We start from the raw sequence: 25,985 nt of genomic DNA, 5'->3' as shown, positions 1-25,985 counted from the left end.
ATGTTAGCCTTATAGATGTGTATCCTGAGTCCCTCCGGGGAGGTAAAGTGGAATATAAATAAAGTGCATTGTTATTATCTCTTTCTTCCACCTTTTATTTGTATGGGTGTCTAAATCTGTGAGGTTGCAAAATAGGACATCTTTCTCTCGGCCTCAGAAGGGAGGGGTGGGGGGCTCTTCCCGAAGCGGGCCTCGTCCCATCAACTGAGCGTTGCCTCCTGCTCAAAGAAGGGCCAGAGCCGTTGTCCATTGTCTGGGCCGCCTTCAGAGACCATCCAGTCCCAGGACCCCTTTAGATCCTAGGGCTTCAGGAGAACCACCTCTTGTCGGGCTTCTTCTTGCAAATAAGCCTCCGGTTCTCTCCGCAACGGATATTGATCCAACACTTTTGGGAGGTTCTGCATTTTGTCGGGAGAACGGCACAGGGATTTTTCATGGAGTCTTTGGGCTTGTTGGTAGCCCAATGGCTGAAAGGAAGCAAGAAGCAGAACAATCCCATCAGGTCCATGAAAAGTAGCCATTCCACACCTGCCAGGGGTCGGGGTGCACCCCCCCCCCCAGTAGAAATGGGAAATATTGTGGTTTCTTTTTAACCCAAGAGAATAACTCTTTGGCCTGCATCAAGACGAGCCTAGTGCCTGGACCCAGGGGAGGAAGTCCTGCTCCCGCTCTCTTCTATTCTGCCTTGCTCAGACCACACCCGGAATCCCACTGTGTCCCATCCTGGGCACTGCAATTGAAGGGAGATATGGATTCTAAGCTGGAATGTGTCCAGAGGAGGGCGAGTGACTCAAAGGATCCAGGGTCTGGAGAACAAGCGCTATGAGGAGCGGCTTAAAGAGCTGGGCATGTTTAACCCGCAGAAGAGAAGGCTGAGAGAGAGGAGATATGAGGAGGGCCACGGATCAAGATGTGAGGAAGGAGAAGTCCTAGGGAGGAGGGAGCAGGCTTCCTTTCTGCTGTCCTGGAGACTAGGACGCAATGGAGCAATGGCTTCAAACTACAGGAAAGGAAGGAGATCCCACCTGAACATGAGGAAGAACTTCCTCACTACACGAGAGAGGGAGCTGTTCAGCAGTGGAGCTCTCTCTCTCTCTCTCTCTCTCTCTCTCTCTCTTCCCCCCCCCCCCCCCCAATGTGGAGGGAGTGTGGTGGAGGCTCCTCTTTGGAGACTGAAGCAGAGGTTGGATGGCCATCTGTCGGGGGGGGGGGGGGGGCTTTGAAGGTGATTTTCCCCCCTTCTTGGCAGAACAGGGTTGAACTGGATGGTTGATGAGGTCTCTTCCTACTCTATGATTCTATGAATCTCTAGGTCCTCCAGCAGAAGTCCAGTAGACTTTTCTTCCTCCCTCACAAATAGGTTAATATCAGCCAGTACCATGTCCTCTTAAGACAATTTGTGGACAAGGGGTGCATCTACAATGCAGAACAAATGCAGTCTGGTGCCACCTTAACTGGAATGGTTCAATGCCATGGGAATTGTCGCTTGTCAAAGTAACAACACTCTGTCAGAAAAAAAAGCCTTCATTCTACAGTGTAGGTCACATTAATATCATGTGAAGATTTGATAAATGTGGATTTAATGTGTGTGGGTATGAATTATTTGTATGAAAGGTGTATTGATAGGGCTTATTTTGACTGAAGACACAATTCTAATATTAAGGCCTTCAGTGACTGACTGACTGCTGATAAGAACTGTGACAATGATTAACTGTTGAACTTTTGGGGGAAAGTAATGTGTTTACATTAATCAGAGACCAGGGCTCTTTTAAGTTAAGGAAATGTTTATGAGATTGCTTACATTGAGAAGGAAATAAACACAAGGCTTTCGTTTGCTAACACCAATCAAGAAGAGTCAACATCTGCCAGGAAACTGAGATGGAATTAATTAACATGTTCCAAGATGGAAGACGTCTATCATTCATTTACAGCTTTTTGGAACAATAATCTGAAATATTGCTATAGAAGAGACTTATTACAATCCAAAAATTGTGGCAGACAGCGAGCTGCTCACCCACCATGCTCTATGGAGATGGTGTATTTTGGGACTGACAGATGTGCAATGGAAAGCAGCATTCTGGCAACTTTGCCTCCTTTTCTCAAGGGAAGAGGAAGGAGTGCATTTGGAATCATGTTCTTTTTAGCGTTTTGAAGTTTAGGAGTTTTGGAACTGTGCATTGGCAGATTTGCAAGGAAGCAGTCTGGCCTAAGAGGTGTTCTGCATGGAGGAAGAATGGAGAAATGGTGATGTCTGTATGGACATGTGTGTGAATGCTGAGTAAAGATGTCACCCCCCCCCCTTTGTTTGTTTGTTAGCCATTGTAACTGTAGGTTGGTTGTCAATCCAATGTAGTTGCATAGAATCTATATGTCTGTATGTCTAAATGTGGTTCTGTAAAAGTTCTGATATATTTATTTATTTATTACTACATTTATATCCCGCCCTTCTCTCCCCCGAGGGGGGACTCAGGGTGGCTTACAACCAAATATACCCCCTCACACTGGAAACTGCAGTAAAAAGAACCTTTGTTTTAAAAGTATTCATGACACAGAGACTCATAGCAATGGGTTCAAACTCCAGGGAAAGATATTCCAGCAAAACATTGGGAAGAACTTCCTGAAGGTCAGGGATGTTTGGCAGTGAAACATGACGGAGTCTCCTTCCTTCTCCTGATGTTTCTAAGCATCCCAATGGCCGTCTGCCAGGAAGGCCTTGATTGTGTCCTCCTTCCTGGCAGAAGGGGGTTGGACTGGGTGGCCTCCAGGGGCCCCTTCCCTTTCTAGGGCTCTACAATCCCAAGCTGGGGGCCAGTCCATGCCAGTAATGCAGGAGCAGGAGGCTCTGGGACACAAGGCCCGGGGTGGGCTCCTTTTCTTAAGTTTGGGGCCGACGCCACTCACTTTTTCTCGGCATTGCTGCCGTCGGCCCATTTCCAGGTATCGAGCCAGTAGAGTCCGATCCAGTAGTCCTGGTGGGCGTTTTGGGCTTTGCTTTCTAGGAATTCCTGCAAGGACCACAGAAAGGATTTCTCTTGAGAAGGAGCCGAGGAGAGCGGGATTTCAAAAGTGTGAATCTCATCAAAAGGAGGTTTTGAGAATGGGCCAAAGAGGGGGGAGAGGGAGCGAAAAGGAGGGAAGGGATTAGGAAGTGGCAGGTTGCTGGGCCAAGTGTGTGACGGGTGAGGAAAGATCAGGGTGACGGGGGGGGGGGGGGCAGGAGAGGCGCCAGGATAGAGCTGGAGAGAGAAGTCAAGGGAAGGGAAAAGGTTTGGCTGTGTGTGTGGGTGTGCGTGCGTGCATGTTCACTCTACTTTCCTCTAGAAAACCTGTCATGCAGATCAGTCTAATGTGCCACTCCGCTCGACTATTGGGTCCTCTGATTCTATGGCAATGGTGCCATGATCATAAACATGAATAGTAAAGAGTTGCAAGGATGTGAGCCTAGCTAACCAGGACGCCAGACACGGTTACTGATGGCAAAGGTTATCTTCAGCAGGAACCCCCCCCCCCCCCCCCAAAGCTATCATCTCAACCAAGAAGAGCAACCTTTTGGAAGCCACAGACATCAGAAGAGCTGCAAGGCCAAGAACCAGTCACGAGGGTCCAGACAAAGATCCACCCAGAGGAAAAGTGTTCTTGCCAGACATCAAGGGAACCACTGAGTGCATGGGGAAGCTGAGGAAGAAATGCAACCTACAAACTTTCCACAGACCCACTAAGAAAATCCAAGAAATGCTATGTTTAACAAAGGACAAGAAGGTTCCTCTCAAAGTGTTGTCGAAGGCTTTCATGGCTGGGATCACAGGGTTGTTGTATGTCTTTCGGGCTGTGTGGCCATGTTCCAGAAATATTCAGGGTCAGGAGAGAATACTTCTGGAACATGGCCACACAGCCCGAAAGACATACAACAATCCTGGATCCGCTCAACTCTGCAGGAGTCTACCGTATACCATGCAGCTGTGGACAAGTCTACAGAGGGACCACCCAAGGCAGCAGCATTGCCCAGGCACGCATCAAGGAATCATAGAATCATAAAATCATAGAATCGTAGAGTTGGAAGAGACCTCATGGGCCATCCAGTCCAACCCTGTGCAAGAAGCAGAAAAATCTCATTAAAAGCACCCCTGACAGATGGCCATCCAGCCTCTGCTTCAAAGCCTCCAAAAAAGGAGCCTCCACCATACTCCCCTGGGTCAGAGTTCCTCTGCCAAACAGCTCTCACAGTGAGGAAGTTCTTCCTAATGTTCAGGTGGAATCTCCTTTCCTGTAGTTTGAAGCCATTGTTCCATTGCGCCCTAGTCTCCAGGACAGCAGCAAACAAGCTTGCTCCCTCCTCCCTATGACATGACTCACTCAACCAGAGAAGTCAGCCATATCAGAGCACCTGATGAACCAACCTGGGCACAGAATATTATTTGAGAAAACAGAAATGCTGGACCACTCTCACAACTATCATGTCAGGGTAAACAAAGAAGCCACTGAAATCCACAAGAAGCAGCTGGACAATGTCAGCAGAAAGGAGGAAACCATGAAAATGAACAAAATCTGGCTACCAGTATTTTTTAAAAAAACTCTAAAATCAAAACAGTAGATAAGGAACAACACTCTGAAAACAGAAAAATTATAGACATGAAACAATCAGGGCCAGCTAACACCTCCAAACAAATGATTCTCCCAGGCAGGAAGGAGCCAGGCCTTGAGGCCACAGGGCTAATCAAGGTGGTTAATCACAACATTCACAACTGCCTCCAGCAGACAAGAGTTCTTTCTCCCACCCTGGACCTTACACAGATAGATAAGCCTCCCTTGCCTAGTTTCCAACATACCTCACACCTCTGAGGATGCCTGCCACAGATGTGGGTGAAATGTCCAGAGAGAAAGCTTCTGGAACATGGCCATATAGCCCGAAACACTCACAGCACCCCTTTTAGAAACTGTTTTGGCAGAAAGTTGCACGAGTTCAGCTTCCAGACTGGGCTGCGCCTGCAGAATGAATGCATCTTGGCCCCACGTGAGCTGCCATGGCTCCATGCTCTGGGTCCCTGGGAGCAGTCGGTTCCCAAGGCCTTGGCCTCCTGCGTCCAGGGAGTGGTGCCTCCCCAACTGGAAAGAGTCCAGAGGAAGAGGGCAACTAAAATGATCCAAGGCCTGGAAACCATGAATCCATCTGAGGAGTGTCTTAAAGAGCTGGATCGGTTTCGCTTGAAGAAGAGAAGGCTGAGAGGAGACATGAGAGCCATGTATAAATACCTATCTGAAAGGATGCCATAAGGAAGAAGGAGCCGGTTTCCTTTCTGCTGCCCTGGAGGCTAGGACTCAATGGAACCATGGGTTCAAATATCGGGAAAGAGATTCCACCTGAATATGAAGAAGATTTTCCTGACTGTAATCAGAGTTGTTCAACAGTGGAAATCTCTGCCTTGGAGTCTGGTGGAGGCTCCTACATTGGAGGCTTTTAAACACAGGCTGGATGGCCATCTGTTGGGGGTGCTTTGATTGTGCTTTTCCTGCACGGAAGAAAGAAGGACCGGGCTTTAGCACAGCTGCCTATCACCAGCAGCAATAGCTCTTTGCCATCCAAAAGGTTGGCAATTTCAGCTTGAGTCGGGATGAGAGCCCAACCTTCAGCCCAGCTCATTGTCCACCTAAACAGCTCAAAAAGAGATGTGAGCTGTGAGTACAGAGATTAGACACCGCTTAAGAGGGGAGGTATTTTACGGCACCATAAAAAGGAAATACCAGAAAATGCTGGCGATCAAAGAACAGGAAGAAAAATCTGTCATCAAGGCTCATCGTCCTAGAGAAGGAAGCAACAGCACCCCCTGTGGCCGGAATCGAGCACAAGCTCCAAGGACACTGAAGTTGGAAATTGCCGACATACCGCTATCTGTTGTCTGTTTTGTAATAAGGACATTGTCTAAGGACAATGAATGTTTGTTTTGTCTAAGGACATTGAATGTTTGTCATGTATATGTTCTGTGATCCACCCAAAGTCCCCTTCAGGGTGAGAAGGGCGGAATATAAATGCCGTGAATAATAAATAAATAAAAAGGCGGGATGGACTGAATGGCCCGATGTGGCCTCTTCCAACTCTGTAATTCTAACCCCAGCTCCCAGCATCCCCTCGCATTAATCCTGCGCTCCAAGCAATGCCACGCTGCATCCGTCTAGAGTTGGTGTTTCCCATTTCTCCCGGGTGCCCTGCTCACCTCCTCCTCCTCGTCTTCGACGGAGACCAGCGCGGCCTGATAGCTCTCGCAGGCTTCCTTTGCTGCGTACCACGTCATGGCGCGCTCCTCGAAGAGGTAGATGGCCTCGTTGTACTGCTCCCATCGGAGCTGCAGCTTCCTGGTAATGTCCACTGCGGCCCCAAGGGATCATCCAAGGGAGAAAGAGAGAGAGGTTAAGGGCTGCGCAGGCATCAAAGGAAGACTCCCCGGTTGCATCAGCTCCACTGGCCGCCGATTTGCTACCGAGCACAATTCAAAGTGCTTGCTTTAGCCCAGGCATGGGCAAACTTTGGCCCTCCAGGCATTTTGGACTTCAACTCCCACAATTCTTAGCAGCCTACCGGTTCTAGCTCAGCTTACCTGTCCAAACGTATCTCCCTCTATGAACCAGCCTGGGCGTTAAGATCTTCTGGGGAGGCCCTGCTCTCGGTCCCACCCCCTTTGCAGGTACAGCCGATGGGGGCGAGGGACAGGGCCTTCTCAGCGATGGCCCCTCGGCTACGGAACTCCCTTCCCGGCTCCCTCCCTCCCGGCCTTTAGAAAGAAAGGTAAAACTTGGTTTTGGAACCAAGCGTTTGGAGAATAGTTACAGTGCAATAGCCAGCTATGAAGTCAAGGTGACTGGAGCGGCCCTTGGACTATGATTTCAGGATTATGTGCTATGTTTTTAACACTTTAGTTAAATGGATTATATGCTATTGTTTTTATGATTTTAATGAATGCATAATATAGATGTGTTTTATATGTTTTTATGTTGTAATGCGGCATTGAATTATTGCCCAATTGGAAGCTGCTCCGAGTCCCCTTTGGGGTTGAGATAGAGCAGGCACGGGCCAACTTTGGGCCTCCCTCCGGGTGTTTTGCACTCCAACCCCCATAATTCCTAACAGCCTCAGGCTGTGAAATGGAAAAGGAAGGGCCCAAGTTTGCCCGTGCCTGCATCCTGAGTACATTCAAAGCCTGAGAGCCTCATTTGGCGCCATTTGAGAGTCAGACTGGGACTGCGGGGGATCGGCCCACTGGCAAGTCATGCTCTCTCAGCCTCAGAGGAAGGCCCTGCCACGGCAACCCCTTCTGAACAAATCCTGCTGGAGAGTCACGACGTGAAAGCACAGAACGATAAGAGTGACACATTCGAAAAAGATTAACCGAAAACTGAAGCGCAAGGAAGCAGGTATCTGTAGATCATGTTCCTTTATTAACATTCAGCTGAAATCTTTCAGATGCACATAAGGTTTTTTCCCCTCCTGAATCTGCAAAATAAAGTCTCTTTCACAGGTTGACAGTGTGCTTTCCTCTGGTGCCGGAACATGGATCTCTCCCATTCTCTGGCTGCTGGACGTGGCTCCAGCGTCACCGTTGCACTTCGGCAGCTGCCTTTGCTTTTGGGCAGAGATTGTGAAGCTCAGCCTTGGTTGTGTTCAGGCCTTTCAGTCAAACCATTTCTTTTCTGGCTTCATCTTGCAAATGGCCCGCTTCTTTGTGTTGCAAAGAATGTTTTTCCAACACTTTTGAGGGGTGCAACTGGCTTGCAACATGGCACAATCTCCCGCACCTTCGACAGGAGAATCCGGCCGCCAATATCTGAAAACGAAAGGCAGCAGCTGATCAACTGATCAAAGTTGTGTTGTAGAGTTGATATATTACTCTGCTGTGATTGTTATGTATTTTATATTGTGTCTTTTATACTGTGTATTTTATACCACTGTATTTTATTGTATGCTGTTGGGCTTGGCCCCATGTGAGCAGCCCCGAGTCCCCTCAGGGAGATGGGGCGGGATATAAAAATAAAGTTATTATAAAGTTACTATTAACAGCCAGGCAATAATGCAATCGAAGGGAAACATTCCAGATGGGGTGCCAGTTTCTCTCTCTACTTGCAGCCTGAGAGAACTGTTCAACTGAGTTCTCCCTCCCTCTCTCCCCCCTCTCTCTTAGGATGCATCTACACTGTAGAATCAATACAGTTTGGCACCACTTTTAACTGCTATGGAGTCCTGGGAGTTATAGTTTGGCAGGGCACCAGGAAATCTGAGCAGGGAGGGCTCAAGACCTTGTAAAACTACAACTCCCAGGGTTTTACTGCATGTTACTTAACCATGCCAATGCCATCCGGTTGCTGGACCGAGTCAAGGAAATGCAATGCGGATTGTGGCAACGCTCTTGTGGAGCAGCCCAATCCGGATCCTCATTGCCATTTCTGGTGCAGGTAGATGCCCTTAAGAGCCCTTCTTTGCTCCACAGAACTCGGTCCGTGGCTGCATTCGGCACCTGGATTTTGAGCTGGGTTCCAGCGGAGGCTGTGACAGAGTCCAAGTGTGTTGCGAGAGGCCTCCAAGTCCTCTCCAGAGTTTGTAATGTCACCTGGCCTGGTTGGTTCATTGCATGTGTGAATGGGGTGAGTTCTGCGTAAAAGGTCTGCAGCTCCTGTGCTCGTGCTTTCTCCCCCTCTTTTGGTGGAACGGGAAGGAACCCACCCCTGTTTTGTTTATTTGTTGTTAGTTCTGCCTCTGGTTCCAAAGGTTTTGGAAGAGAAGTTGTCCTCAGGAATACATCTACGGCATGCTCCCATGTATAAGTCTAGACATTCTGGTTAAGCAGTCAACCCACAAAGCCTGGGTCGGCATATCCTCGGTCATTGTAAGGATGCGCCTGCATTCACACTGAACGCAGCAGGGCCTTTTGTCCCATCCGCTCAACTCACCTGCCGGGATATTTTTGTCCATCAACCCACTCCCAGTCCTTGGTCCGAAAGAATCCGATCCAGGAGTCCTGATGTGCCGACTTGGTTGTTTTTTCTAGGAACCGCTGCAAGAAGCACAGTCAGATAGTCTCGCCTGGCAGGTGGGGGCTCGTGGCCTTCCCAAGGCCACGGGCTTCTTCCTAGAAGCAGAGCTGTGCCCGAGGGCCACAAAAGAAAGGCAAAGGGCCAGGGAGGCCCCGCTCAGGGTGGCCCTTATGGGTGGCCTCCAATGCCAGGGAGGCCCCTGCCCCACGTGAAGGGCTCCTGGAGGCATCACCATGCGGGGAAAGGGGGCTGGGCCCGGCAGAGCTCCTCTTCAGTGCCGGGATCTGCCCCAAACCATGTCTGCTTGGGTTGCGTTTCGGAGAAACATGTCCTTTTGCAAGGGAGTGAGCGCAGGCTCAGCAAGGCTGTATTTGCACTGCTTGCTGGGTAGAATGAATCCCGAATGGCACCCGTAGATTCGTCTCCACTAACATTCCCTTCACTTTTGTCTTTGTTTGGTTGCCTTCCTTCTAGTCGTGGCATCTAGTCCACATTGACATCACAAAGAGGTGTCTCAGAGTGCATCTACATTGTGGAATTAATGCAGTTTGGCACCCCTCTTAACCGCCATGGCGCAGTGCTAAGGGATCCTGGAAGTTGTATTTATTATTTACAGCATTTATATTCCGCCCTCCTCACCCTGAAGGGGACTCAAGGCGGATCACAGAACACATATACCGCAAACATTCAATGCCGAGTCTAACAATGCTGTTACTCCACCTCCCTGCCAAAGAGCTTTCTTTGTTCGTAAATGTTCTCCTTATTTCTGATTGAATGCAAGGCCTAAATACCTTCCCGCTTTAATGTGGTTCCTATTTATCTACTCACATTTGTTTTCAAACTGCTAGGTAGATGGAAGCTGGGCTAAAGGTCAGGAGCTCACCCTGACCCGGGTTTTGTACTCTCAACCTTCCGGTTGGCAAGATTTATTGCATCTTGAGAATTAGCCTGCTGTGCTAAAGCTCAGTCCTTGCAGTGTGTATTAGCTGCCTGTGGTCTCTTTTCAGAGAGGTAAAGTGGGATGATGATGATGATGATGATGATGATGATGATGGGCACCAGTACTAACACCCTTACAAAAGTACAACTCCCAGGCAGCCATAGCACTGAGCCATGGCAGTCAAAGTGGTGCCAAGGTGCATTCCTTCTTCAGTGTAGATGCGCCCTTGGAGATGACAGGATCCTTGCCAAGGCGTCCCTCCAAAACCTTCCTAATTGATTCAACCTGCATCTAGACAGGTCCGTGATTTTGAATGCTCCACATTTTTTAAAAAACAGTTTTTAACTTGTCCAACTGCTCAGCATGTTTTAGTAAGTTTCAAGCAAGCATTTTCCAAACAAGTTCCAGTTGTTGCATGTGGTTTAAACTGCTTTTATGACCTATCCCCTTGGATCCCCTGGTGCCAGGAAGAAAGGGGCCACCGATAGCAAAGAAAGGGGCCACCGATAGCAAAGAAAGGGGCCACCGATAGCAAAGAAAGGGGCCACCGATAGCAATGTCCCGTGGAAACGAGAGGGAAGGAGGGAGGGAGGGAGGGAGGTGGGGCCTGGGTTCTGCTCACCTCCTCGGCTTCGTTTTCCACGTAAACCAGGAGGGACTGCTCGCTCTCACAAAACCTTCTGGCTCCTTCCCAAGTGTACAACACTTCGCCAAAGTAATATAGGACCTCCTTGTGGGGCATCCACTCCAGGTAGAGCTTCCTGTCAAGGTCATCTTGGACCCAAGCCAGGATTGCAGGAAAGAGAGAGAGAGAGACAGAGAGAGACAGAGAGAGAGAGAGAGAGAGAGAGAGAGAGAGAGAGAGAGAGAGAGAGAGAGAGAGAGAGAGAGAAGGAAAGAGGGAATGAGTTAAAGAGGGACTTCAGCAGGAGCCAGGCTGAAGGCCTGTGCCGCTTGTATGAAAAATCATTTCACCACCCACACAACATTGTGTGTGTGTGTGTGTATGCACATATATGAGGGTGGGTCAAAAAGTTTTGCCTCCTGTGCCATAAAACATTATGAATGAACATATGACTGTGGAAGTGGCTACAGACCATAGCCTGAACTGTTCTGTATGCAAAACTACCGTTCAACATCACCACCATCAATTTGGACACATTTGTGCCACCGTTTAACCCAGTCATCAAATCCATTTTGAAAAAATTCAGGGTTTTGCTTCGTGACCCATGATTTTCAAGCTGTTTTAACATGATTCAGTGTCAGACTACGCAGAGAAGCCAGAGGTCCCCTGGAAGACAACCTACCTGATTTCAGATTCGAGGACTTGAATGACATTAAAAGAAGCTTGAAAATCATGGATCACGAAACAAAACTCTGAATTTTTCCAAAATGGTTTTGATGCCTGGGTTAAATGGTGGCACAAATGTGTCTAAATTGATAGTGATGATGTTGAACAGTAGCTTTGCATACAGAACAGTTCAGGCTCTGATCTGCAGCCACTTCTGAGGTCATGTGTTTATTCATAATGTTTTTATGACACAGGAGGCAAAACTTTTTGACCCACCCTTGTGTGTGTGTGTGTGTGTGTGTGTGTGTGTGTGTATGGAAAGTGGGACTCGGGAATCCCAATGGTGTGGCCCTTGAAGGTCACCTGGAGACACGCTTCCTGCTGAAGCACATCCCCAATTTAATTCTAATTAATTTCTCATGCCAAATGGAACCATTGTGGAATTGGAAGGGACTCCAAAGGGCATCCAGCCCAACCCCAGTCCGCCAGGCAGGAATAGGTGACCAAAGCCCTCCGACCTCTGCTTAAAGACTTCTGAGGGAGGAACATCGACCTTCCAAGGGGACCTTACAGTAAAGCAAAAAAGAGCTTCCTAATGGTTATGCAGAATCTCTTTTCTGCCCTTTGAACCCATGAGTTGATGTTCTTGGGTGCATCTATGCCAGGCATGGGCAAACTTTGGCCCTCCTTCCATGTGTCTTGGACTTCAGCTCCCACAATCCCTGACACCCTCAGGCCCCTTCCTTCCTTAGGTCTGGGGGGGGGGGGGGGCAAAGACCATTGCCTCCCTTGGCCCCTTCTACACTGCCATATAAAATCTGGGTTATAAGGGGACTTCCTTTGGCCCTTTTGCCCCGCATTTGCAGCCTTCCCTTCTGGGCCATGCCTTTTGCACCAGTTGCAGCCAGGGCTCTGGAGGGGGCTCCCGTCACCCTGGTTTGGCCCCTCTGGGAGATCCTTTCCCAGGGCATGTCCTGCAGGGCTTGTTAATGCCCTTGAAACGCTGGTGGTTCCCCTGTTTTTATTGTATGTGTTTCAATGTTAAGGTGCCTTGAGTCTCAGGTTGGAGGAAATGAAAAAGTGAAGCATAAATTAAGACAAAACCTATCATCCTCATGGTCTCCATTTTGCTCATTGTACCTCATCTCAATACAACCTCAATCAGTGGCTGATACTAGATGAGAAACTCCCCCCCCCCCCGGGGGGGGCACACAGAAGACTGGGCGGCTTGGAAGGCACGTTGATTGATTGATTGATTGATTGATGTATTGTGTCAGAAGCTAATTGAGAATACAGTTGTAAGGTATAGAAAAACCACAAGCTAAGTTAAAAACTTGGCATTCTGCTAAATGTCCTTTGACCAGAAGCTGGCCCCTTGGAGTGAGTGCCTCGGGCGTCGCAGCAAGAAGGCCCTCCTCCCTGGTGCACGTGGCCGGGCTCGGGCTGCATTGCAGTCGGTGGTCTGTGGTTTGCTCTTCTCCACACTCGCATGTCGCGGACTCCGCTTTGAGGCCCCACTTCCTAAGGTTGGCTCTGCATCTCGTGGTGCCAGAGCGCAGCCTGTTCAGCCCCTTCCAAGCCGTGTGCCCAGGAGGGACTCTCATCTGGTCTCAGCCATGGATTGAGGTTCCGGGTGTAAGCCTGCCACTTTTGGACTCTGAGTGTCTCTGTGGATCCTAGAAGACTATTTCTTGATTTAAGGCATTGGCGTGCTGGCTGATATCTGAACAGATGGGCCAGAGATGTCACTGCCTTGGTCCTTTCATTACAGGCTGCTGCTTCCTGATGGATGTCAGGTGGTGCAATATCAGCTAAGGAGTATAATTATTGCAGTGGTGTAGGGCGTAGACATCCTGTGATAATGCGGCATGTCTCATTAAGAGCCACATCCACTGTTTTTATGTGGTGAGATGTGTTCCACACTGGACATACATACTCAGCAGCAGAGTAGCCAAGCGCAAGGGCAGATGTCTTCACTGCCTCTGGTTGCGATCCCCAGGATGTGCCAGTCTGCTTTCGTGTGATATTATTTCTAGCGCCCACTTTTTTCTTGATAGTCAGGCAATGCTTCCTATAAGTCAGAGCACGGTCCTGAGTGACTCCCAAGCTTGAGGTGCTTGTCTATTCTTAAGGTGAAAAACACATGTCTGTATTTTAGATGGATTAGGAATCAGCTGGTTTTCCTTGTCATAGGTAGTAAGGGCACCTAAAGCTTCAGAGAGCTTCTGTTTAACCATTTCAAAGCTCCCTGCTTAGGCAGTGATGGCATAGATGAAACTCTATCCCTTCTGGCAGTGGCTCATCATTCATGTAAATGCTGGACACTGATGGAGCAAGCACGCTCCGCTGAGGCAGGCCGCTCTTCTGTTTGCTGAACAGGCAGCGCTCTGGCACCATGAGGTGCAGAGACAACCTTAAGAAATGGGGCTGGAAAGTGGAGTCCACGGCATGCAAGTGTGGGGAAGAGCAAACCGCAGACCACTGACTACAATGCAGCCTGAGCCCTGCCACAAGCACCACGGAGGACCTTCTTGCAACCACACCAGAGGCACTCACTCCAAGTGACCAGATTCTGGTCAAAGGATATTTAGTATCAGGCCAGGTTTTTTACTTTATTTGTTATTGGTTTTGTATACATTATGAATGTATTCTCAATTTGCTTCTGACACGATAAATAAAATCTCAGTACAATGTATACATTATGCCCTCCACATTTGCAGGTTTGTTTTGTTGGAGGATTTGAATTAAATGGTCTCTCTAGGAATCCGTAGGTCCTCCAGTGCTGTTCTATGGTCAACTTTCAGCAAAGCTTGACCAGAGTCATGCTGCAGGACCCAGAGAGGTATCTCTCTACCTATGAGAGAGAAGTCAGGCAGAGACCAGTCGGGACACAGGCTGGGTCTACGCTGCGGAATTCATGCAGTTTGGCCCCACCTTCACGCTGCACAAGTGGGCATCGTAATGATATATCCCTATTGCGATACCCATGAAAACGGCCGCGCCAGAAGCCATCAGCCATTCATTGTCATTCTACAGCAATGGACCAAACTGTGAGGGGGGGGGGGCTCCTCTCCCAAATCCAGTCTGGCAAACCATTCCTGGTCAAATGGCAGAGTTTCCCTGATCAGAACATCTATCCCAGGAACATAATAAGCAATGATTACATGAATGTAAGCATAATAAATACATATGCACATGCATCTCAAAAATACTACAACTCAAAAAATACTACAGCACTTAAATCTCGTTATGCCAGAGAAGGCATGGAAAGTCATACACAGCCCGGAATACATACAACAACCCTGTGATCCCGGCCATGAAAGCCTTCGACAACACATGGAAAGTCCTTCTAAATCAGGCCTGGGTCAACCCCGTCCTTCCCTCCGGGTGCTTTGGATTTCAACTCCCATACTTCCTCACAGCCTCAGGCCTTTTCCTTTTCCCTTTCCTTTTACACTTAAGTAGTTGGGGGGGGGGGGCTGAGGCTGTGAGGAATTGTGGGAGTTGGAGTCCAAAACACCTGGAGGAAAGGACGGGGTTGGCCCAAGCCTGCTTTGGAGGGACCTGGCCCTAAACCCAGCCGTCGCCAAGGGCCCACGGGTCGTGGAAAGGAAGGAGAAGAGCCCAAGAAGGAGAGAAGACACAGGAAGGAAAGAACGGGAAGAGAGGAAACAGGGAGAGCGCTTCGCTTCCTCGGCTTGCAGAGAGTGTGTTGCTCTAACCCTCACGAACGGGAGCCAGATCCCTGCTGGAGGCTGACATCTTCATCAATGGAATTGTATCAGCATAGCGGGGAAGCTTCGAAATGTCCGTATCCAATGCGGAGACGGTGTTTACCATTGTTACTACATAAAGGCTCTAGCAAAGTGGGAAATGCACATGCATGGCGGATGCAGAAGGGCTCCCAAAAGGACAGCTCAGGGTCAGGAGTCTGGTCCTATTCTAGTCCACGCAGACGCTATCCCAGCCATGGGCAAACCCGGGCCCTCTTTCCAGGTGTTTTGGACTCCCACATTTCCTATCAGCCTCAGGCCCCTTCCTTTCCTTTCCTTTCCTTTCTTTTCCTTTCCTCTTAAGGAGCTGGGGGGGGGGGGGGAAGAAGGGGCCTGTGGCTGTTAGGAATGGTCAGAGTTGAAGTCCAAAACACCTGGAGGGAGGGCCCAAGTTTGCCCATGCCAGCTCTATCCTGCCTGTGAAGCCTTTGCTTTCCGAAAACAGCCCCAAGTGTCCTAAGCCCTTCTCTCTGTGCCACCGTCTCAGCCACAAAGGGACACTTGTTTGCGTGTGTGTCTCAAGCTGCCAGGACAGACGTGTCTCAATTCACAGGATGGGGTTATTCCTGGGAATGACTTCTTTCATGTAAAATGGCACCAGAGGCAGAAACAGCAGGGAAAGAACGAGTATTGATGGGTGCGCTAGGAAAATAAGGGGAAGAGAGCAGTTCAACACCTTTGGGCGAACTTGCAAAGAAGACATTTATGCACATGCCAAAGAAAACAACTGAGCCATTTGTTTTAAAAATAAGAATTATGAACCAATGGGGGATGATTTCAGAAATGCTTCCAAAATGCATCCAGGGATTTCTTTCTTTCTTTCTTTCTTTCTTTCTTTCTTTCTTTCTTTCTTTCTTTCTTTCTTTCTTTCTTTCTTTCTTTCTTTCTTTCACCCACTTCCAATTCTCTTCCATTTTAGTGGCCAAACACCTAGTTCTCTGTCTTTCAGGAAAGACTGTTCAAGGTGAAGGGAAATACAGTTGCAAGGCCTCTGGCATGTCAGGATCCATTGCAAGAAGCTAGTCATCCAACCAAATAACTGAAGCCAAAAGGTCAAGGCAAGGAGATGTTGAGAGCAGCTGTTGGGAGAGTAAGAATCCCCAAAACAAGAGCCATGTTGGGTTCTTTGGAGGGCCGTGAGAGAAGCGCAATGCTGGAAGATGCGCAGCTGGCTGGATCGGAGACACGAGGTGCTTGGTTGCTCCACATTTTCCGTTTAAAAGGCTTGGCTCCTGCAAGGATCGTCCTTCCCTCTTTGCTGGGCCTCAAAGGATGGAAGGATCTCTTCTATCATGTCCTGGTGAGGAGGCAGCTCCTCCACAGCATTGGCCCTTGGAGAGAGACTGTCCCTGGAACCAGAAGACCTTCCCAACCCAACTCCTTTGCATTGGACTCCTCGGATTCCAGAGGGCAAGTTACGGCAGTCTTGGCAGCCATGTTCATAAGCCAAGGAGGCTCAGCGACGGGCAGAGTTGGCTTGGCACGTCCTCCTTCTTCTGGAGTGAGTCCATGGGCCCAAGTGTTCATGAGGCTGCCACCATGAGGGGCCGCGGGTGGCTCATGGGTTAGACCCTTGTGCTGCTGGACTGCTGACCTGAAGGTTGGCAGTTCGAATCTACGGGACAGGAGGGTGAGCTCTGTTAGCGCTAGCTCCTGCCAACCTAGCAGTTCAAAAACGTGCAAATGTGAGTAGATCAATAGGTACTGCTTTAGTAGGAAAAGGCAAAACGACGCTCCAAGCAGTCCTGCTGGCCATACAACCAGGAGGTGACAAGGCAGGCTCCTCTGTTTGGAAACGGAGAAGAGCACCTCCCCCAGAGCCAGAGATGAGCACCGCCTCCAAAGCTGGAAATGAAAGGAGAAGCCTTTGCCTTTGTCTGTGTCTGTGTGTCTCACGGTATGTCATTGTAACCAGGCACTGAATGTCTGCCTGTGTCTGTTTATATGCTGTAATCGATGTGTTGCTGCTATTACAGAAACAAGGCTGTCCAGGTGTCTGTCTTCTCCACCTGCTTTTTTTTTGGGGGGGGGGGGGGGGGTCTTGGGCTGCGGCCACATGGATTTGCCCTTAGACCAGTGGTTCTCAACCTGTGGGTCCCTCCCCAGGGGGTTTTGGCCTACAATTCCCAGAAATCCCATCCAGTTTACCAGCTGTTAGGACTTCTGGGAGTTGAAGGCCAAAACATCTGGGGACCCACAGGTTGAGAAACACTGCTGTGGACCAAGGAGCAATAACCTCATCCCAGAGACCTCCTGGGGATCCTTCCTTCCTTGTAGGGGCTCTTATAGGCGAGTCCTCTGCTCTGGCAACTGATTTATATCCCACTGGCAGCCCAGCATTCCTGGCCACCAACGGGAAGACCATCCTCAGGCCACTTCTGTCTCTTCTCTGGAGCAAGCCTTCTTCTCTCTCCTCCATAAGAAGCAGCAAAGTGGCAGGAACCTCCTCCCGTTAGGCAAATCAAACTATGAGGAATTCTCATGGGAATATTGAACTTGGAGGCACTAAGCTCAAGAGGTAGTATGGCAGCTATCGTCTGAAGGGATGGGATGTGGACGATAGGGCAAGATGGCGCAAGCCAGGTACGTAGAAACAAAGGCAAACCCTGCCAGGAGTAAAGACAGGCCAAGCTGCCAGGTTTGGTTTCACCTGGATTCTCATTTTCCACCCTTAGATTTGTTTTGTTCCCTGCTTGGAAATTCATTCTTGACCCTCCACATGTCACTGTGTCACCCAAGTGATCCCAGCATTCATGTTTTAGCAAGAAATTTCCACTTAATACCTTTTTGCTCATTATTTCCACTAGTCAACTCATTTTTGTATACACGGGATACAATTAATATACTTCTTATCAATGAACAGCAATGCGTAAATGGAAAAGGTGTGAGCATGGAAAGATGGCTATGTTTTGCCCTGGGCATTTACATGGAAAGTGCACAGCGTGGAAGTGTGAACCAAAGACATTCTTATTCATGGCTGCCAATATATTGATCAGGAGGCCAGTGAGTCCAGGTATGGGACCTTGGCCTGTATGTGGATGGGAGCAGCAATACCTTTGGAAGGCCAGGGAGCTTTGGGCTGCGCCTGGATCTGGGCCCTGGTGTCAGGATGCCAAATGCCGGCCTTGGGAAGTTCATCCGCATGGGTCCTCCTGACATGATGGAATGCGAGGAGGAAGGCGGGAGGGACAGTGGTGCTGATAAGACCATCTGGCAGTTGTCATGAGAACTTGAAAGGAGAGAATTGAAAGCAGAATTGGGAAGAGGGGCTGGAGTGAAAGGGATTATAAAGCCGGACATTGCAATTGTATACTTAGGACTGTCTTGCTTGTGCTCTGGTGACCAAGAACAAAGAGCATCCGGTGTGCGCTGCTGAGCATTGTGAGCTGCGTGTGTTCTGAGAAGCCCCAGGACCTGACACCTGGGCAGCAACTGGAGGCCGCGCTGGTGGTTTCCCCCCCCCCCACCTTTTCCCCAAAACTGGGACTCAAGGCAGCTTAGACACATTGAAACACACAGATAAAACTACATAGAAAGACCTAACCAATGCAATCAAGTTAGTAGACGACAGAAGCCAATAAAACTGCACCCCGACAAAAGCCTGTGTCACCAAAAGCACGTCAGAATTGCAATGTTTTCACCCGCAGGAGGAAGCCCCACCTTCCTGGTCTCTTCAGGGAGGTCTTTGGACCCATTGGGAGCCATCACCAGGAAGACCCCTCTTGTCTTCCCAAGGCGGCGACGGAACAGAGAGAAAGGCCATTGGAAATAACTGAGCAGAGGGGACTTCTCCCAAGGGCTCTCTCTCCCTGGGATGGCCTTGCAGATGGGCCAGAGATCGTAGCAGAGTGCGCAGAATGTCACCACCGAAATCCTGACCATGGCTACCTTCATAGAATCATAGAGTTGGAAGAGACCACATGGGCCATCCTGTCCGGGCCCCTTCTTCCAGGCAGGAAAAACACAATCCAAGCACCCCTGACAGATGGCCATCCTGTTGGAAATAGCAACCTCCCAAGCATTTCACTATTTATTTCTTAATGTATATATTTGCTAACCTATATTCTATGTGTATGGTGATTTGCCAGTTCGACTGTACCTCCTTGGTGTGGAAGGGACTATAGACATGTGATTGTACTGAGCATGTTCAGACTCAGGACTCCATTTTGTATTCACTCTTTGCATCAGACCTCAGTGGAAATGGATGCATGTATGTTGTTGTTTGGACTTCACTATAGACATATGCTTATGGACTTCAGTGAGTAAAAATATACTTAAAGACTATGGACTATTGATTAGGAATGATACCCTGTGTACTCAACACACAGAGAACTACATCCTATCTGTAACCAAACTTTAATAAGAAATGTGCCTGTATGATAACAAAAAAACCCAAGATTTGTTATTTTTCAAAGAAGACTGGTTTTTTTTAAAAAAAATCTCTGAGTGCATATTTTAAATAAGAGGTTTTAATGGAGTGTATTTCTTTTGGGCAACTACAAATTTCAACTGCAAAGAAACAACCATTCCCTGCTAACCAAATGTATTTTTGTAGTGGCATGTCTATGTCCTTGGCAGTCCAAAGACATGGTTCTTCAGTCTAACAGCTGAGTTACCTGTCTGCCATTACATGACTCCTTGAGAATATCACTTGTTCAAAGAGTTGACTTCTAACAAGGTCATGCTTTTCTTGATTAGTGGCTTTCAGAAGGTGGTCTCCACATGTTCATGGAGATTCACGTTTGTCAAATGGATGTGACTTCATGATTGCCATTTATTTCCAAAAGGATATGTGCCCAGAGAGTGGGTGCAGTTATTTTCCAATACTTCCAGCCTCTGTTTAAGAGCCCCCAAGGAAAGAGCTTCCAGTGGATTCCAAGGCAGAGAGTTCCACTGCTGAACCCATTTACAGCCAGGAAGTTCTTTCTAATGTTCAAGTGGAATCTCCTTTCCGGTCATTGGGACCTATCTTGCATGATCACTGAGCCACCCAGCCTCACCTTCTGCTGTAGGATGAATGCAGCTCGACATCACTTTACCTGCCCTGGTTCCATGCCATGGGATCCTGGAAGCTGTACTTTGGTGAAGCACCATCAGAGAAGGCCAAAGACCTTGCCCAGCAACACCTCCCAGGATTCCAGAGCACTGAACATTCATCCTACAGTGTAGATGCTCTCATATTTGATTTGCCTGGTTTCCCCAAGTACAAGATGGCCAAAGAGAACCACCACAGGAAAGGGATGGGAAAGGAAGGAAGGATGGGAGGGAGAGGAACCGTTCTCTTGAAGGGCCGGTTGGGTTTGGAGACACAGGAGGGTCCATGAGGCCACTTCCAACTCAATGATGCTATGAATGATGAAGCAAGGGACCCCAATTTTTATTCATTTTATGTCAACTTGATATTTTGATTCCAGTTGGCATTTGTACCTGCATTTATTGGTAGAATTGTGGGGGGGGGGGGGGGTTGTAAACAATGGGATATAATCAAACCAACGTTGTGCCTGATGCCTCCCTGAACAAAGCCATGGAGATTCCAGCCCGCCTTCTGGTTTTCTGAGCAACTCATTCCCTAGACTTACCAATCGCATTCTCCAGCTCCATGGTTTTTAAGGTCCACACGGCCAGAATGTCTGCGAGCTTCTGCAGGTGCAACATCTTTTCAGTATCTGAAAGGATTGCCACAATTCTGGTCAGTGGGAGCCTCAACTGCCCTAATGATCAATAATAATAATAATAATAATAATAATAATAATAATACAGCTTGACAACATCAAACATGAACATGTGAAAACTGTGGTCAGCAAAGAATGCACTCAACGAGTCAGAAAAATTCTCAAAAGCAAGCTCAATGGAGGCAACACCATCAAGGCCATAAACACCTGGGCCATACCTGTCATAAGATATACTGCTGGCATTATAAATTGGACACAGGTGGAATGGGACAATTTGGAAAGAAAAACAAGAAAACTCATGACCATTCATCATTCACTGCACCCTCGCAGTGATGTTGACCGGCTATATCTGCCTCGAAGATCAGGGGGCAGAGGACTCTTTCAAGTCAAACAAGCAGTCAAAGAAGAAGAACATGCCCTGGCAAAATATGTAAAGCAAAGTGAAGAACCTGCTTTGATAGAAGTCAAAAATCAGAAACTCCTCAAAGCACAGCAGACAAAGAATCAGTACAAGAAAACCGCACTACAAACTAGAGCTAACAGCTGGCACAACAAAACATTGCATGGAAAGTTCCTTGACAAAATTGAAGGAAAAGCTGATAAGGAGAAGACCTGGCTCTGGCTCACGAATGGGACCCTGAAGAAGGAGACAGAAGGCCTGATCCTTGCAGCCCAGGAGCAAGCCATCATGTCAAAGGCCACCCTACTAGGATCTGCACGCATCATCCGGAAATACATCATATAGTCCTAAACGCTTGGGAAGTGTTCGACTTGTGATTTTGTGAAACAAAATCCAGCATATCTATCTTGTTTGCTGTGTCATATAATGTTGTTTTGTCAATAATAATAATAATAATAATAATAATAATAATAATAATAAATAAACTGAACTGTTTGTTGGAAATGAAAGCTATGGACTTGTCAACATCAGAAGAGGAATATTCCAGGGAGACTCATTGTCCCCTCTGCTTTTCATTATTGCCATGATCCCTCTGTCAACAATCTTACAAAAAACAAACCTCAGCTATCAAACATCTAAAAAAATCTCACAAAATTTCGCATCTGATGTACATGGATGACCTGAAGCTGTATGGGCAAACAGAAACTGAAATCCAGTCTCTGACTAGCACTGTCCGAATTTTTAGCACTAATATCAGCATGGAGTTTGGTTTGGACAAATGTTTGACAGTGGCATTGAAGAAGGGAAAAGTCATTGAAAGTGAGGGCATAAATATGCGTAATGGCCAAACAATAAAGTGTTCGACTTGTGACTTTGTGATACGAAATCCAGCATATCTATCTTGTTTGCTGTGTCATAAAAATGTAATAAATGTTATTTATATTTCACTCTATGTCCACGAGGGGACTCAGGGCGGATTACAGAACACACATACAGCAAGTATTGAATGCTGTTACACAATTAACAAGGTCAGGCAATACACAAACATAGGTAAAGGCGTTTCTTTATTCCTGGCATCTTGGAGGCTGTGCTTGTCTCCAGCATTGGTGGGGGGGGGTGGTTTCTGTCACTCCATCTTCCATGCCGAGGAGCTTAGCTATCCTTAGATGTCCTCCCGATCGACGACATTAAGGGCGCCTTCCCGCTAAAAGCTGTACCTATTCATCTACTCACATTTTCCTTTTGATCTGCTAGGTCTGATGGTGGGTGCTCACCCTGACCTGGGCTTGACTTGCCAATTTTTCGATCGGCAGAGTTTTCTGCAGCTAGCGTTTGAGCCCGCTGGGCTAAGCCTGGCCCCTGTGGATAGAACAGATGCAGCCTGGCCCCACTTTCACCGCCTAGGCCTAGTTCTATGGGATCCCGGGATTTGCAGTTTGGGGAGACCCCAGAGCTCTGTGGCAGAGGAGGCTAAAGGCACTGCAAAACTATGGCTCACAGGAGTCCTTTGCATGGAGCCATGGCAGTTAAAGTGGTGCCGAACCATCTTCGCTCTGCAGTGTAGATGCTCCCTTAGTTGCGGGGAAGACAGAAAGGGTCTGTACTTATAATATTCATTACAATATTTTTATCTCACCCTGTGCTGTAAACTATCTATCTCTATCTTCATTTTCTATCATTTAATTTTTATCTATCATTTAGCTCGATCATCTATCTTTATCAATTAGCTATCTCTATAATAGGCATGGAAAAACTTCTGCCCTCCAGGTGTTTTGGACTTCAACACCCACAATTCCTAGCAGCCTACCGGAGGGCCAGGCTTTAGCACAGCAGGTTAATCCCTAAGCTGCAATAAATCTTGCCAACCAGAAGGTTGAGAGTTCAAAGCCTGGTCAGGTTGAGCTCCTGACCTTTTGCCCTGCTTCTGACTACCTTGCAGTTTGAAACCAAATGTGAGTAGATAAATAGGAACCACATTAAAGCAGGGGGGGGCATTTAGACTTGGTATTTGATCAGAAGAAATGAGAAAGTTTATGAACAAAGAAAGCTCTTTGGAGCAACAGCACCCCCCCCCCTCCAGTGGCCGGAACTGAGCACAGCCTCCAAAAATGCCGAAAGATGGGAAAGCCTATATATACCTCTATCTGTTGTCTGTCTTGCCATTGTTAGAATCGACATTGAATGTTTGCCATATATGTGATCTGCCCTGAGTCACCCCCATCACCCACTTTAAGGCCAGGTGGGATTTACGGGTGGAATGCATACTGGACGATGGGAGTTTCAGCATCTTCATTCACATCCAGAGACTACTGCAAACCCCATCAGCTATGGATATGGGCCAAACGTGGAATACAGATCATCCTGGAGAGAAATGACAGAGGATGTTGGGACTTATAGACCACCCATATCCTTATGTATTTTCTAATGGGTCCATTCATAACACCCAAAAACAACAATGGCTTTTCTAATGTGTATCCTTACCAAATTACCTAACCCAGTGCTCTCCTCTATAACCGATTGCTCACCATTCTTTTCTTTGAGGGATGGTTGCAGCATGCCAGCATAATCCAGCATCCTATTAATAGCTGCGACTTGTACGTTGGCTCTCTTTAGCTTCTGGTGATCTAAAAACGGGCAAGAAGGAAAGACGTTCAGTACCACAAGGCTCTATGATAGGCATGGGCAAACTTTGGGGCCTCCAGGTGTTTTGGACTTCAACTCCCACAATTCTTAACAGTCTACCAAAACACCTTGAGGGAGGGCCCATTTGTCCATGCCTGCCCGATGGCCGTGATCCTGTGGGTTAGCCCCATCTCGAGTTGCCCCATGAACCCCTTACCCAAGTCAAGGTCCAATGGATTCAATCACTCCACCTTGGTCAGACCAACTACAGAAATTATATCTATGTTTAGTGGGTTTAGCAGGGCTTTTCCTCTACTCCTTCATCCAACCCAAATTCCTTAAAGTAATCTCCAGCTACTTGAGACAGGGGCACAGTGAAGCAAAGGAAAAGATGTTCCTCCTCAACATTAGGCAGAGGACTATGGACTGAGTGGGAGTCTTCAAGCGCTTGAGGAACACATTGGAGCAATGAGGGGAGTGGCTGTCTGTTGGAAATACCAACCTTCTCCAAGCCTCCACTAATTATTTGTTTATATATAATTCAGATTGCTTGCTATATTGTATATGTGTGTCTTGGTATGCGGTTTTTCTTAACTCTTTTTGTGATCAGATCTGGGCTTGTTCAGGACTCAGACTCCATTTTAGAAACTGTATGCTTTCAGACGGCAGTAGAAACAGTACAGCTAAGAAGTCTTTAGAGACGAGAGACACTTTGAGACTCTCAGACCAGAGAAATGCTTGAGACTATGGACTATTAAGATTCTAAGAAAGGTGGCCTGTGTTACTTGCACAGAAAAACTACTTCAAATCCTATCTGTAACTAGATCGATAAACAAATTACCTATATGCTGAATACATGAAGTTTGTGAGTAAACCAACTAGGTTACTTTTAAAGAAGTCTGCCTATTTTGGTCTCTTGGGAGCATGATTTAAACCAAGATTTTTTAAGGGAGAGGAGATATTTTTTGGGCAACTGAAAAAGCACTCTGCTATATATGTGTGTGTGTGTACATTAGCATATCTTTGTCCCTAACAGTTCAAAAAGATATCTAGGTATATCAGTCTAATAACTGAAAAACCTCATTGCCTTGCATGAATGCTAGTGGATATTTACCACTAAGGAGAAGGTTGACTCAAGCGACTTTTAACTCTTCTCAGGGAGATTCCTGATTTTCCCAAAATGGTGGTGAATGCCATTTCTGCTAGGTTACTGAGATTCCCATTTCCCAAAAGGTTATGGCATCATTTCTCCAAAAGACTATGATCTAAAAGGCCATGTCTTTCCAAAGTTTTGATACACTTTAAGTGCCCTGGCTCAAGGCTATGAAGTCCTGCGACTTGGAGGGAGCTCCAAAGGATCTTGAGACTTCTCTGCCAAAGAGTTCAAGGACCTCACCAAACTGCAACTCCCAGAACCCCATAGCATTGAGCCACAACCGTCAAAGTGGCACTGAACTTCAATTATTCTAGAGTAGAGATGCGCCTTTAGGCAGGTTTGCAATGCTAGACCCATTTCTAGTGATATACTAAAGCCTTTAATGAAAACGTGGATCAGCTGAAGCCATTTATATCACTTCCATGGATTACGGGGTTTGGGGTCTTTGTCCATTGTATTGCTTTTACCCTGTTTCCCTGAAAATAAGACATCCCCAGAAAATAAGACCTAGTAGAGGTTTTGCTGAATTGCTAAATATAAGGCCTCCCTCAAAAGTAAGACCTAGTAAAGTTTTTGTTTGGAAGCATGCAGGATCCGTAAATGTACATACCATAGATTGTTGTACATGGAAATAAATAAATAATAATAATAATAATAATAATAATAATAATAACAACAACAACAACTTTATTCTTGTATCCCACCTCCATCTCCCAGAAGGGACTCGGGGCAGCTTACACAGGGATAAGCCCAACAACAACATAAATTTACATACAAACAGAAATTTAAAACAGTAATTTTAAAACAGTATAGCAATAAAATATAGAAATTCTTGAAAGGATTCACAGTTTGGTTATGCTGTTTTGTGATGACAACTACTGTAGAGTAGATAATGTTCATTTTTAAAAATTCAACCATAAATGTGAATTTGTCTTTGTGGAAAAATAAGACATCCCCTGAAAATAAGACCTAGCGCATCTTTGGGAGCAAAAATTAATATAAGACACTGTCTTATTTTCGGGGAAACAGGGTAGCACTGTTTGCTTTTAAGAGAGAGAGAAAATGCCATATAATCATAAATATAATAATAAGGTTCCAGACATCTCCTTGGTT

The 25,985-nt window shown here is 47.3% G+C and overlaps 1 protein-coding gene across 1 annotated transcript in view; it reads right to left on the bottom strand.

Moving 5' to 3' along the window:
• The window catches only part of LOC134299390 (C-type lectin domain family 4 member K-like), a 32,857-nt gene continuing 6,872 nt past the window's right edge, over positions 1-25,985 (bottom strand). The window contains exons 4-8 of the mRNA XM_062982124.1: positions 23,620-23,718; positions 20,602-20,688; positions 6,210-6,361; positions 2,902-3,005; positions 1-467 (exon numbers count right to left, since the gene is read on the bottom strand). Coding sequence (XP_062838194.1) covers positions 308-467; positions 2,902-3,005; positions 6,210-6,361; positions 20,602-20,688; positions 23,620-23,718 — 602 coding nt within the window. The 3' untranslated portion in view covers positions 1-307. The remainder of the gene's footprint in view (positions 468-2,901; positions 3,006-6,209; positions 6,362-20,601; positions 20,689-23,619; positions 23,719-25,985) is intronic.

This window comes from Anolis carolinensis, chromosome 5 (genome assembly GCF_035594765.1).
Source record: "Anolis carolinensis isolate JA03-04 chromosome 5, rAnoCar3.1.pri, whole genome shotgun sequence".
Classification (NCBI taxonomy): domain Eukaryota; kingdom Metazoa; phylum Chordata; class Lepidosauria; order Squamata; family Dactyloidae; genus Anolis; species Anolis carolinensis.
This window is presented reverse-complemented; position numbering and strand designations above follow the sequence as displayed.